Raw genomic sequence first — 16,119 nt, forward strand, 5'->3', positions numbered from 1 at the left:
TTTTCAAGTCGGAGGTAGTAAACGTCTCAGTGTTATTGGTATTATGAAAACCCTGGAAACAGTTTCAATCTGATTAAAAGAGGGAAAATACTCAAACATCCGTAAATCCCCATAAATAATGACAAATACTTTTAGCCAAACATTTAGCGGCAGAAAACTAATTTTCTGTCACATACAGCCCATAGGTCACCATTTGGCCATCATTACTGTTCGGTATAACAGTAAACCTAGCCACCATTAGCAAGGAAAATTACATTTATCAGTTTCATTTATTCTCATATGTATAAAGAAAAAAAAAACAAATTTTATACCCTGAGACTTAGCTTGAGATATTAAAAGAAATAAAGTACAAAATATCAATAATAAAAATTCAATCAAGGGAATAATACGAAAATTAGTTTATCCAAATAGTATCATTTTACCCATGTATTAGACGGAAAACTGTCTTCTGTTTTTTTATATTCTTTATCCATACATATATCTTTCAGTATAACAGTAAGGTAGCCATGTATATACATATTCCTACTCAAGCAAAAGTTTAAAACATAAAAATAGACATAAAAAGATTATGCACCCTGGGAAAATTTTTAATTGAATTTAAAATGGAAGCATAGAGAAACTGTCAAATATTAGAATGAGTTAAATGCAAATTGATGGGTAAAAATACACTGAATTTTTTTAGAAATACTTAAAACAATGAAAATGAAAATTAATTATTTATATTTCGAATCAAATCGTCAAGGGTAGTTTAAAGCATTAAAATCCGAGCAATTAAGGAGTATTGAACTCACGTTCTGCTTCGCTTGACTTTATTAGGTATTTCTCCCGTCTTTCTACCATGCCTTCTTGGCGTAGTGGTTTTGCACGCTGGGCCGGTATTCCAGAAATCCGCGGTTCGATTCCCGGCGAAGGCGTTTGCTAATTTTTCATCTTGCTTGCTCCTAAAAAATCCTAATGTCTCTAGCATATTCACAAAGCCTACAGACCGTTTCTTCTACTGTTAAAGCAGGAAACGTTGGGATACAGAATTTTGTGCTTGGCAACTTTTGCTTCATCGCCTTTACTATTTGTATATGAGCGTGCCGTACCGAAAGTGTGCGAAAGCCACTCTAGAAACCACAGCTCAGTGGTAACGAACACGGAAAAAATTTTCGGACTTTTTGATCGCCGGTTCTATCCCCATTCGTGACTTTTACAAACTCTGCCCTGCACGGATTTCTTTTTATCCTAGCTTTATTGAATGTCATTATTTGTCGTTTCGCCTTCGGGTGCGCTGTAAAAAATTTAGCACCTTTATTTTCTCTATTTTTGTTAATGCTAATTGTTCTTGTTTTTATTTACTGGTTTGTACTCTTTGTAGTAGATACCAGTAGCAAGATTACGATCCAAGATTCCGAAAAGCATTTCAATTGAAATAGCGCATGATGGAATAAAATATAATTTTAGTTATACTTACTTCCTAATTTAGGTGAAAAGAATAGGTATTCGTCGCCGTTAAATGTTTTTATTTTGTTTATTTTTTAAGATTCCTTTATTTATATAAATAAATGCGCTATGGAAATTTGCACAACAGACTCTTTCTAAAAATGACGAAAAAGTACATATGTTATTTCCATGCAAACACTTTTCCTTTCAAAACAATTACCGTACTTTTAATAGTATAAATTCAAATACAAATAAACTATTAATAAGATCAGTAGGTTATTTAAAATATATTCCGCACAATTCCCCTTAGCTTTCATTCAAAAAATAAAAGATTATAGAATGAAATAAACGCTGTTTCTTCTCGATTTACTGAAAGCTCACAAGGTTTGTTTGTCGTTAATTACCACGCCTACAGGGCGATAACTCGCCATTCTAAACATGACCTCCAAGCAGATGTTTCATCCAATGACAGCAGACCGTAGAAGAATGGTCTGTAGGCTTTGTGAATATGCATGTCTCTACAACTTTTTGAGCATTAACTAATGTAAAAATAAAATAAAAATAAGCACAAAACAAAGTTCTATGCAAAAATATTAACATCCTCCCTCAAAGAGTTAAGTAATTACCTCGGCATGAATTCAGTTCTCGAAAGCTAAAAACGAATCACAAAATAACAGAAAACAAATTAATAACATGAAAAATGCAAAATAGTAATCTGGATATAATATCACGTCGGTGTACGAAACGAAGATAACGAGCAATTTAACCGTAAATTTTAAACCTACGAAAATGCTTTTGGGTAACACATTTTGCTACTTTGGCTAATAGACCTAAAATACTATTATTTTAGTTGAAAAAAGTCGAAAAACGTGTTTAAACACTACTCTAAATCACACTCTAAAAACGTACAAAGGTTGGAAATATTCCCCGAAAATTAAAATAAAACAAAAGGAAAACATATTAGAATTTCTGAATAAAATATTAGTGCTAAAAAACCTTGAACCTTTTCCAAAAATGCCACGGTTACTTTAGCATTCAAACGGGGAGCGTGGTGGGAAGGTGCAGGGTTGAAATTTCAAGTGAAAATCATTCGAAGATACAAAAAGCACAAAGCAAAAACTCAGATCAAGGAATTTGATTTACAAGAGGTAAAAAAAATCAGATAATACATACAAATAAGGAATATTACCTTTATTTTGCTCTTTCTTAAGAGGACCGATGAAATTGATTCCAATAAATAGATTAGCTTTCCGCAGTGTATTTTATTCCGCAGCTATATCAAAGAAGGCAACAGTTTATTTAAGCAAATTCATGGCATATCTATGGGGATCAATTGTTCCAGCAGCATTTGTAATTTACATTTATTCACAAAAGAATTAGAATTTATGCTTAATAATGATGACTGCATTATAAGCAAACTAAAATTCACATCCAGGTACATTGGTGATGTTATTTTTTTTCCAATGGCAGATTGTAAATAGTTACAGAGTAACCCAGTCCATTAATCTATACAAAGCCAGATGTGGTGGTCTCTTTATTATAGAGGCACCTAATAGATGGGCCACCATCGCCTCCTATAAAGGAGACAGACAGTTACAACCATGAATTCTCCGGTATTCGAACCCAGGCCCTTCGGTAACACAGTCAGGCTTCCCTAACCACTATACCGTTTGGGCGGCATATTGATAATGTTATTAACCAGCAATAATGAAGGCTTATAATAAAGAAAGAACATCTGCCTTGTTCAATTAAACTGAACAAAGCCAAATTAAACCAACAACAAACAGATTTTCTTGATTTAAGCATACGTGACTGCCAAAGAATTAAATTAATTTGCAAAAGGAGACATTTAACTTCCATACTATTAAGCTTATTAATAGTCACTCCAACATTTCCAAAAAAATTTTTGCGAATGCCTTTAACAATCAAGCTCACAAATTAAAAACATCTGCACACATATTTCCGATTTTCAAAATGAAATACTAATTCTCATTCCCCAACTGAAAGAAAATGATGCTCCAAAACATTTTATCCATTTGCTGCTTGAAAAAGCTTGGCATTTATTACACCCTTTAAAATTGAAATTACAAATGAAGTGTTAATTTAAACCCTTCGAACGATTAATTGCATATGTGTAACTATTGTATAAATGTAACTATTTCTTGCGGTAGCTAAAATACTTTTATTAGCAAGACTCACTTGTCTTTTAAGTCTCGTTGATGCCAAAAGAGTGAAGTTTTTTAGCTTTGCCTCAGTTCTTTTCTTTTCTGTTTTCTTCTTCAAACTTTCTGCTACTAGTTTCAATAATTATAAATTTTGCTTAATAAATAACAAATTACTCGCCTTCTTTTTTAATATTTGATATATTAAGTCATTGCCTAGGATACATTATTGCCATTGATTACAAAATTTAAAAAAAAAGTTAAGCTTTCCTCCTTCGCGCCCCCCATGTTGCCAGTTTTAACTCGCCTTCTTCTTCCCCATGCACTCTACAATTCAAACGATATCTGGGGCGTAGCTTATGAGATAAAAAAAAATTATTTATTTATTTAAGAACATAAGTGCCATTTCATAACTTCAGAAACGTTGTTTTAGATTCCCTTTATTGGAACGTGATTAGTTTATAAGCTATTTCTCCCGCATTCTTGGCATGCCTTCATGGTATAGTGGTCAGCATACTCGGCGCGTATTCGAAAGGTCCGTGGTTCGAGTCCCGGCGAGAACGTTGCACATTTCTTCAAGTTCCTGATTAAAAACAAATTCTATATGACTCTACAGTGGCGATCGAACTAAAAAAGGTGGATGATGATTTTCCATCACAAGGATTTGGCAATTGAATCCTCTAATCCCCAGTCGCCCCTTAAAAGGGAGAGTATATAAAGTATTTCTCCCACCTTCTTGGCATGCCTTCGTGGTGTAGTGGTCAGAACGCTCGACGCGTATGCGAGAGGTCCGTGGTTCAAGCCCCGGCGAGGGCATTGCTCACTTTTCACATCTCCTGCTTCCAAAAAAATTCCTAATGACTCTACACCTGAATTGGCCAACTGAGTCTTATTCTCTTCTACCTAATCGCCTTTTTAAATGAGGGAGGATGTAAGGAATTACCGCCTTTCTAGCACATGTTCTGATGGTGTAACTGGTATAGGGTTAGCAAACAGAAGACCCGTATTTCGAGTTCCGGTGAGAGCACACCTGATTTTCCTCTTTCCTACTCAGTAAAGCCTGATATCTCTAAACACCCTAACAGTACGCACGGATAAAAGTAATAATTGCATATATTCTTCCCCAAGCGCCATTTAACCAAACGAGAATATAAAATTATTTTTTTTTTATTTCATTTTAATTCGAGTTCTTGTGTAGAGATCATTTTGTTTAATGGTGCGAGAAACGTAAATTATGCTCTCGGTAAAGACAATTATGCCCGGTTTTGAACCATAGATTTTCGAGGGGCTAGTTGGAGGTGTTAAGCATTTATAATAGATAGCACCGACTGGGTATGAAATAATTCTTTATAGTACATCTAATTTTTCTTTAATTTGAGTTTTTGATTCAAAAGAAAGAAAAATGGCCTAATTTTAAAGAGCCTGTCATCACCGCTGTAAATTTGGATGCAGTCACAAAGTGCATCATTACTTTGATTTGTTTCATTTCCCCACAGTGCGTTAGCGGATACAGGTATTCTGGTTTCCGCTGTCCGGTTAATCTAGAACAAAGCAAATTTTGGAAAGGCCCGATTTGGCGATTGGGTCCTCTAATCCCCAGTCGCCCTTTAAAAGAGGGAGTATATAAGGTATTTCTCCCGCCTTCTTAGCATTCTTAAGGGGTGTAGCGGTCAGCACGTATTCGAGAGGTCCGTGGCTCGAGTCCCGACGAGGATATTGCTATTTTGTCACGCCTCCCAGCATCAAAAATACCTGATGTCTCTACAGGTTGTATTAACATCGTGCATTCCCTTGAGGAAGAACGAAATTAAGGCAACAGTATTCCCTCTCAAGTTTTTAGCTTATTAGATTTCGTAGTAACTACTGCTGTTCTCCAGCTTCTATTTTTTTTTTATTTATTTTTATGCATTATCTGACTTTTCTTTCCCATTTCCAATTTAAGTTTCTTGATTTGAGTTTTTGCCATACGGTTTTTGTAACTTGGAAGGTTTAAAATTTTAAAGTATGTATACACAAATAACTACCCCTTAATTAATGCTGTATCTTCGCTTAATTATAATTTATTGGAATGACTAAATTAGCTCTTTAACTTAGTTATTATATTAACTTGAGTACTTTCCTCTTAAAATATTTGTATATTCTTAAGTTTGATTCAATTATTTTACAATTTCGACAGGAAAGACTTCATCATTTGGATATGCTTAGTGGACTGTTAGCGGATCTCCTCAATGCTAAATGGAATACATTCGTCAAATTTCGGTATCTCCTTTTCTTGCTCTTGATTATTCTTTTTATTCACTTTCAGGATTAAATATCATATTTCATCCTAATTTGCTATAATCTTTTTACCCTGAAAATTAAAATCTAGTAAATTAGAAATACTGGTAATTTTTCAAAATTCTAGCTCTATTTTTAGTGAATTTTCATGACAGATGCCAAAATAAGAATGACAGATTTCTAAAAAGGTTTTTTAATACTGTGATCGAAAGGTACAGAGAACGATTAATTTAAAATGCACGCATGCAAAAAATCGCTTGCATAGCTATTCAGATGTTACTGCGACTTTCGTTGACATCTGGCCACATTCTATATTTCATTTCTTTTTATCGTTTACAAATGCAGTGATATTTAATGAATAAAGAATGTTTGAGAATATAATTGACAAAAGAACATACATCAGCGCTGAAGAACTTCTATTGATATAGGAGTTTCAAGAGATCCAATGGCTTGTATTGCTGCTCTTGAAAATGATAGCGGGACAACATTCCCAAATGTGTCATGTAATGTCTATAATTGTTTCAGAGAAATTCTAAGAACCTCCACCTCGCCATCAAATGCATTTCGGTTTTTCCCAGCAAAGGCATATAAGGAAAAGAGGCTATACTAAACCCCCTGTACCTGCAGACATTAGATCATCACTACGAGACACGTACGTGATAGGGATATTTATTATTAATAGTTTCCGGGGCAAGGTATTTCAAGACCTCTATAGACGAATCAATCAGGTTAAGGTGCGTCTGTATTTGGAACATAGAAAGGAGGTTTGCTGACAGCAGAATTTCTTGTATTCAATCGACAGACCACATTCCTCCCTAATTTTACGAACGTTTTGTAAGGAGCACACTATGTCTTGAGATTTCTAGTTGTGTCCCGGTAATTTTCCCAGAAAGGATCCAATGCAAACAACTTTTCATATAAGGTAACAGCTACCTATTCAATAATAGTTCTTACGGGCAAATGTTTTGTTCACAGCAGTATAGGACCATAGGTAATACGAATGTCTTATAAGTAATATTTAGGGTTGTTCTAACACTTTTCTACAAGCAGCCAGCCAAGCGTTCCAATATAGTCAACCTTTGATAGCAGCGTTCTGTAAATGACTCTACATGTAGTCTCTAACTCAACCTGTTATTAAAGATAACGCCTAAGTATTTAAATTTATGAGGACTTGCAATCCAAGCATCTACAAATTTCGTCGTTCCTCTGTCACGAGCTTAGCATTGCGTTTTGGTGCTTGAGTCCAGATGACTAAGTCGTCTGCAAATAGCAAGCAATGGACACATGGAATGATTTTTAGGGCGGCAACTACATTATTAATACAGGTGTTAAATGGGGTGCTGCTGTTTACTGATGCCTGTGGAAGGCCGGTTTGTAAGTTATAATATTTAGAATAGCAGTTTCCATATTTAACTTTACAGATTCGTTGATCTGTAAAGAACCTTACCCATTTTAGAATCTTTCCGTTAATTCCCATATCAAGGAGTCTTTTTGTAAAGCTTTTCTCGTCATGCCGTATCATATGCTCCTTTAAAATCAATATACGCTGCTGTTGGGATATTCCGTTTACCTAGGGCATCTTTAATAATTTCTCTTAACATGATAACTTTGTCATTATCTGAACGATTTTTGCGAAATCCAGACTCTTCTGGCCAAAAATGATTGTAAGAGAGATCAGGCGATAGCTGGATGTTTGACAAGGACACTTACTAACCCCGTCTCCCAGATCCGATTAAAGGCGAATAAGATAGTTCTTTTCGCAATTTCGTTTAGATGCCTAGAGAATTCATGTTCTGTAAAACATCCGATATGACTTTTTTTTTTCATTTCTGGCGTCGGCATTCTGGGTACCCATCTGAAGCAGATCTTCGATATCACTGATTTTTTATAGTTCCTTTTCACTGACGACAGTTATCTGACGCATTATGATAACTCACTGAGTAACTTGCTTACTTGATAGTAACATAGCAGACGACATAACTTAGCAGACGACATAATGCGTCAGCTATCTGACGCATTATGATAACTCACTGAGTAACTTGCTTACTTGATAGTGGATCAATGAATCAGTTTCCTAGTTTTCTCAGTTTGTTAAGTAATTTTCCTTAGAAAATTCCCTTCCAAAGGTCTATCTGAAAGCAGATAACCCTTCTTTAGCGTGTTATAATGTCAATGAGATTTTCGAAACGATGTATTTTTCATAAAAATCTTTGATGTAGGTAGTGGATGTGTTGAATATTCTGCTTATTAAGATGAAAGTTATTAAATATCCCTTTTTCATTAAATGAGAATCTTAAAAGTTGCTATTTTCAGCACGCTGTTCGTACCATTCACTTCTATAAAATGGTATTGATCTCTAATTTGATGATGCTAAGTGGAAACTTTCGAATGTTGCAAAAGTAGGGATCCTACTCATTATTTTATTTAGAACATGATCGTTTTACTGTATATAACTTTCTTTCCCATAGTTCTGCATGTCTTCATTAAAACGTTATGCGAATAATTTTTATGAAAACCCTATACTTCGAAATATATAAGGTAATACGAAATTAGTAACCCGATTTTAAATGACTTCATTTTTCAAACGTACGAACTGGAAGGATTAAATAATACATGAAATGAAAGGAAAACTGCTCAAGTCTTACCCATTTAGGTTTCCACGTGACTCCCTTTTTATTATATGAATAACTAAAAAGCGGTAATCATATTTATATACTTACTCCAGCGTGTAGTTTGCTAATGTCTACGAAGTGACAGTACACAATTAGAGCGCTTCGTTATGATGCAACAATTATTCGCAGTCCTTTGTTAGAAAGCATTTTTTATTTTATATCAAGAAATGAAGAATTTTACTTTACTCGTAAAAGCGAAAGTACATCTGATGAGACACTTCTCTCGTAATTCCTTGAGAAAAGTTACCACAACTGAAAACCAATGTAAAATTCGTCCGATATGGTTAAAGTGCAAATGTTTCGCAAACCAAAAAGTTAGAAGAATTGAAAACTCCAGGTGCTTAAAATACTCTTTTATTCTACAGTATTTTCAGCCCCTTTTTTAATGGATGAAGACTGATGATATATGATAGGTCTAGCTAAGTTAGATGTTTTAGTTTTGGTGAAAGAATGAATGAATAAAACGCTGAACACGTTACGTCTTTCTCCACCGAATTACTTGACTTCATATCATTTTATTTTTTTTTATTATATGTACCTTCATTTATAGGAGAATTTTAAATTCGAACTGAAACTAATTTCTGTTCATAATTCGTCATAAATAAAGAGTTCAATGAGGACAAAAATGGTTCTTGAAGTTGTTGCTTATAGTGATTCCATGTCCAGTATGCATTTCTATTCTCTATTTTACTAAGACAAATTCTATAATAGCATACATAATATGAACTTCATTTTTCTCGTTTAGGTTTTATCGACAATTTGCCACTTTCTTCCTATATTTTGCTGTTTCTTTGAGTTGTTTTGTAATGAGACCTGGGCCTATTGGCACAAAGATGAACTCACATCTTATTCATCAATTTAATCATTCTCGCCATGTATATCTAGCAAATGTATCTATAATCCATCCGGAAAACGTTACTCTCAATCACTGTTACCTTCTCGAAAGAGAAACTACAGCCCAAAAGGTAAGCAATTTTCATTTTTCTTGCATATATTTACAAAACAACACGGGTTGGACTGACGAAGACATAAATTGTTTCGTAGTTTTTTTTTTTTTTTTTTTTTTTTGTAATTTATTGAAGTTTTAAAATTTAAAAATTTGTGTCAGTATCAGTTTACAAACAAGCTTATTTCTCTCATTACACCATCCCCCTAAAGATGATATGCCGAAAGAAGTAAATTCTCTAAGTTTTTTGCACTGCACTTGCGATTTATATGCGTATATATTTTGCATTTTTTTTTTTTTTTTTTTTTTTTGCATTTATGCAGTTGATTATATACAATGCTGGACATGTTTATTTTTTATATTTTAATACTTTTTTCATAGTGGTTTATTGTACTTTTGTCATCATCTTACTCCAAGTTGAATATGTAATGGGTTTAAATAATTATCCATTTATTTTATCAAGATATATATATATATATATATATATATATTCTCTAAATTCTCTATATATATTATATCTCTCTATAAATTCTCTCTATATATTATATATATATATATATATATATAATAAATTCTAACAGTGGAGGCAATTTTGCATTTAATATTTAAGTAAAAATTATTTTTAAATCTCATATAAAACTGTTGCTGTACATCTGTCAACAGCCTTTGTTTAAACGTGACAGTAAATAGAAAATTCAAAACAGAAAAAAAAATTATTTTAAATTTTACTAATTGGTGAACAAATTAAAAGTTTCTTGTAGTTGATCTATAATTTTCAGATGAAAGAGGCTGTTGACAGATATACACAAACAATTTTATTCAAGATACTTAAGTAAATTTTGCTTTAATATTAAATGCAAAATTTACTTATGCAAAATTACTTAAATTTTCATTTAATATTACTTTAATATTAAATGAAAATTGCCTGGACAGTTCTAATTTATTTTATTTACCTTATGCTAATCTAAGCAGAATTTGTGGTGAATTTTATTTTTGAAAGCCCTTATTACACCCATTTTCACAGGTAAATCAGAGCTCCCGTGATATCATAAAATTAAATTTAAACTTTTACGTAGATTCAGACATTAGTGAAATCAAAAATTAAAGATTAATGCGATTATTTTAGATCATTTATTAAGGAAACCTAGTAATAAAATATTAAAAAATACATTTCAGGAAGTTCATTTAATTTAAATTAATTTCAAAAACAAAAGATAAGTAAAATCAAAGTTGCTAATAAATTAAAAACAAATGCATGAAGTCAAAAATTAAAGAATGAGTATAAGGTTGATTCTTCTAAGAACTTTCTAAACGAAATGCATTAATCTTAAGAGCCATTGATATATATATAATATGTATATTTTATGTTCATAATATTATACGTTTTTAATGATACTTATACTCATTTTGGATGTGACGAAGGAGATGGTGAAGTTGGTGATATATTTTACTAGCAAAAGAGGCGGTCTTGAAATTTTTAACTCCCTTTTTATTTGCAGCATATTATAGCTTATTCAATCAATAATCACGCAGAAAGAATGCAGGAGGCGATATTGCTTATTTCAGTTTTTTCAGCTGACAGAGTCATTTACATTCACACATTTACGAGGCAAACTCAAATATTAAACGAAGGACGATTTTGCAATTGGATGGATTAAGAAATGCTTAAGTTATTTTATTTCTCAATAGAGGAACACTGTATTGTATTATCATTATTGCTTAATAAAAGTTTTGTTTTCAGTACTGTTGGATACATGGTTTTACACATTTGCATTATTTAAAAACGTATGGCATCAACGTTTTATGAAAATCGTATGATATCCCTTAATTCTGAAAGGACGTACATCAGAGAGATTAACCATAAATTTCTAAATATTTTTAGGAAAAATAATAACCTAATTAAAAAGGAGACTTAAAGCTATAAGACAGATTAAAATTTTATCTCCTCCATACTCAGAGATTTATAGATAAGGGCAAAATTCCTGCATTGCTGGTGGTGGTCATTTCAGTAGTTGAGAGTTTGTATACAGGCTACATTACAGTTTTAAAAGGGTTTTCTGAGTAGTTTAAATTATTTTGCTAGCATGCATAGCACTCGCTAGTATTAGGAATATTTTGCTATATAATACCTTGTTCCTAAATAACCATAAAACATGATTGCCGTCACAGGGGCATTAGGTGTTTCAATATGACTGGCAGTTTCGAAAACTAGGAACTGGGGACCGTTTAAAGGAAAGGGGACCATTTCATTATTCACGAGTCAATTTTTTTTAATTTTTTGTTAAGAATTGCCATATAAACTTATACCTCTTTTCAGCTCTTTCACGCTATTATTTACATATTTAACAGTTATTATTAAATTATTTATTATATATATGGTAATATATATACTTATAGCAGTTTAATTAAAAGGATTTCCTATAAAGACGAAATAAACATTAATTACTTTGATAGGATTTTTAAATGCTTTTTTCTTCCACTAAGCCTGTAAAGTTTGGATTTAAACCAGTTACAGGGAACATCAAACAGTTTTCAAATATGAATCTGTCAGTCTTGACCGCAGTTTGCTCTTAATAATTTTCTTGGATGAAATACGTTTTCGCATTCGTATGTTATTCCAAAACGAAAAATATAATTTTGATCAAATTTTCTCAATTTTGGAAAATGTTCACAAAATGTTTCTCAGTTCTGGAAAACTATTCCCACGAATTAATTACATCAGAAGTATCTAGAAAGGAAGGAAGCTCATTAAATTTTATTTCCAACAAAGTATTGGTTTTGATATAATAAATTCTGTTTACATGTTGTTTACATGTTCTGTTTACATGTTTACATTGTTAATCAATTTTTTTAATGTTTGCTTGATTTTTTAATGGGTGAAAAGCGATTCATAAGTAAAAAATGCAATATTCTTCTAGAAGATCGCTAAAGCAAGTGTTAAAATATCCTTGCAATAATCTGAGTTTCTCGGTATATTCTGCAAAGTTGAAATTATCTTCAACAGATTCACTTTATTCTTTTAAATGTGGAGGTTGACATAAATCTTCGCTTTCAATTGTGAAATAAACAGTTTGAATTTCATTTTAAATGCACTCATATCATTTATTATTGCTCTCTTGTTTCAAATTTTGATCATTGCGATGGTTGGTAATATCACTTAAAAATGCTAAATTAAACAGCTATTTTTCGTTACATAACAGTTCATTTTCCTCACATATCTCATCCTCCTGTTCCAGAAAATTACGAACACTATCTTACAGTATCTAAAAAACCTATAAAGAATTTCTCCTTTAGAAAGCCATCGCACCTAAAGTTAAGTATGAGATCCCCATACTCCGTATCTAAGAGTTCCCAATATTCTCTGAATTACGTTCTGTTTAACCCTTTTGCTCTAGTTTTATTCTCATATTTTATAATAAGGATCATTACATGCTTCAAATTCAGAATTTCTTCCCACAGACCTGCATCTATAATACAGTGATACTTCAGCAGAGAACGACATACATATTTTTCAAATAAAACCAAAAACCAGAAAATTTACCTATCATTGACGGTGTTCAGTAAGTACAAACACTTAGGAACTTACTAGAATCTAGCTGCTGGTTTTGTAGAAATGACTTTATCAAACATGTCTGACCTTCTGATTTTTCCATGCAGTGACTCAAGACCAAAAAGGTTTTAAAAAGTATTAAAACTACCATCAATTCCTTTTGTAAAAAATGCTTAATTGGGCTGGAAAAGATAAAACAAGTACCGTATTTGACGGCATATAAGACGCACTTTTTTTCCTAAATTTTCTCTCAAAAAAGTTACATGCGTCTTATACGTGAAGGTAATTGCATTCAATAATTGTTTATTTCGCTTTTACGAAACGTGAGAACTAAAAGAAACCATGCTATTGAAACTTTTTTTTTCTTTTTTACTTGTGTGTGGCCGTCTAAATAAGGGTGCGTCTTATATGCCGTCAAATACGGTATAAGTATGATCTTTGAATTGTTCAGTAACTTCATGTGAAAATTTTTCTATGCATCTTATAACTGTTTGCTTGGATGGAGCAATTTCGTTTATCTTCAACAATCTTATCACCAACACATTTTATAAATTTTTCAAAACTGGTCTTAACATTTTCTTCATCGGAGAAAAACTTATGTTTTATAGACAACACAGAGATAATTCGTAAGACATTTTCAGCTCTGCCAAACATTTAATATAATTCCGTTTGGAGATGTATTTTGTCTCTTTTTATTGCTTTTATTTTTTGCTTAACCACACATTCCTTCTGTAGCTCAGACCTAGAAAAACACTTCAATTTCTTTAATAAATGAGTTTAATGTTTTTATAGTATGTGTTAAAATCTTGCTTTCTATTATCTGAGAAAGGTCTTACACATGCAATGCATAACAGTTTGCCTAAAGGTCCTGTTCTAAATAAGAACTAATTTTCCTACAGTTCATTAAACTAGAGCTTCCTATCACCTTTTGTTTTCTTGTGTTTTCTTTTGAAAAGCAATTGGTAATTGTAAAAATTATTTCAAAAACTATTATTAAATAATTTATTTAAATTTATTAAATATATTGTTAAATAATTTATTTAAATTATATTAGGAAACATTAGGAACATTCTAAAGCAGTACTACATATTTAAGAGAAGGTTTCTGTTCTCATGGAAATCTAATACAGTCTTATAATTTTAAAAATCATTCAATGCACTATATATAGAGAGAGTTTTCGGCTAGACACAGAGAATTTTCGTTTTACTCTCGCAATATATTATGACTTGTGAAAGTGAGATCGTTTCGCACCATAAAACAGTCGATCAACCGGAAATCGCGCACTTAACCCATACATCATTCCGAAAGTTTTGCTGATGATGAGTTAAATCTTAATACCACTACCATATATAAATATAAAGGAATGAAATTATATTGAAAGAACATCAAAATACTCATATACAAATACCCTAAAAATTGTAGATTTCAACAATCAGCAAATTAAGAAAGAGGGCAGGAACTTGACAAACTCATTCTGAGATGAAAAGAAAAAACATTTTTTTTTTTTTAAATTTCAGAAATATATCAAGCGCTCATGAAAATAGAAATTTATCTTGAACTTAAATAGGTTTTGATAAAAGCATGTAAGTTCCGAAATACGGAATTGGTCACGTGCATCGAATCAGGAATACATTGAACGTTATGGCGCAAGATTTAGCTGTAAGCCGTTATGGAGTTACTCGCGATTCATGTCAGCTTTTCGCGATCCCTTTTACTTCAAGATCAAACAAGTACAATAAACGCGCACCCTAGAATTCAGGAATAGGTTAATTGTGCAAACCTGATTCGTATAAAGATATTAATAACGTTCTGTTTCAAATTTCAACTAAGGAAATTTCGAATGTTGAAAACTATGTGAAGAATAACATGCGATTTCCAAGTTGGTGTACCGAATGAATTTCATTTTTATTTTGGTTATTATATGTTTACATGAAGATATTTATATGGTTATGTTCACATAACAAGCAAACACATTTTCCATCTTGCTTTCCGCAAACAGAGATGAGATTCCTAAGATATCCATAAAAATTTTAGAACTTCAGCATCAAACAACCATGAAACAGTATTTTGACAATACTGTTTCATATAACCCGTAATGTTTCATATAATCCGTGAACCAATTTAAAGTTACTTTAATGTTGCACCCGATTTAAATGTTTCAAAGTTGCATGAATAACTAACGAGTCTATTTCAAAGACTTTCACAAAGTTGCAGCAAATGATTACCAAGGGTTGCCAAATGCAAGCAACGTCAGACTCGCACTTTCTTTTTAAACCATCGTACTCCCAAGTACGATTATGATCAGCTGTGAAAAATTTCATTATTTGCTTATAACCGCTACTTGTGTTATATACAAGAGCAAAAGTTGTACGGAAAATCTACACTTCTTAAAATTTTGCATTGCCAATCACCAACTTTATCTTGTTTAAATGATTATTCTTCCGATGAGATAGATGTATGTGGGTATAAAAGCACATTTGGACAACAGAACGAAATAGCTTTCTCTATTGTGAAGACTCCTATTTTCCACTTATTGGTAATTTATGGATCTGTAGAATTTCAAGAACATACGACTGATAGCACTTATAGCAACCTGCATATGCCTCGGTAGGTGGTCTACCATGTTTGTGCAGAGACATTGTAAAACTACCCTAAACTCTTATCTACTTATCTTGGTAATAAGCAAATAATGCATCAACAAAAATTTTAGTAAAGAGAATAATGCAAGAGAATAATGCAGACTGTTCATTGTGCTGTAACAGACGTATTGATTCAGATTACGGAATTGAGTGCTTACGTCAATAAATTTTAAATCATCCTGTACTTCCCATCTGCTTGGAATTTATTTTATGTATGAATATGACTAGAAATGTTTCGAGCAGCATGTTTCTGATCAAGCAAATGTTCCTGCTATTATGCGACGCGTAAATATGTCTCATTCTAAATGAATCGGGTTTCCCTTATTATTGGAAACCTTTTTATAAGGAGAGAAGATCTTAATTGCTTAGAGACAAACAACTATATACAAATGAATCGTGTTGAAAGAAACGTGAAAATGATAAGTCCGGTTAAAACGTTTAAAACATT

General features: G+C 32.2%; 1 protein-coding gene across 1 annotated transcript in view; it reads left to right on the forward strand.

The window, feature by feature from the left end:
* Nucleotides 1–16,119, forward strand: part of nan (transient receptor potential cation channel subfamily V member nanchung) — a 120,852-nt gene that overhangs the window by 35,342 nt on the left and 69,391 nt on the right. Inside the window, exons 8-9 of the mRNA XM_085808594.1 lie at nucleotides 5,764–5,846; nucleotides 9,282–9,501. Of these exons, the coding sequence (XP_085664720.1) occupies nucleotides 5,764–5,846; nucleotides 9,282–9,501 (303 nt within the window). The remainder of the gene's footprint in view (nucleotides 1–5,763; nucleotides 5,847–9,281; nucleotides 9,502–16,119) is intronic.

Source organism: Stegodyphus dumicola, chromosome X1 (genome assembly GCF_044657685.1).
Source record: "Stegodyphus dumicola isolate Sdum_Otavi_A_Nest chromosome X1, ASM4465768v1".
NCBI classification, from domain to species: Eukaryota; Metazoa; Arthropoda; class Arachnida; order Araneae; family Eresidae; genus Stegodyphus; species Stegodyphus dumicola.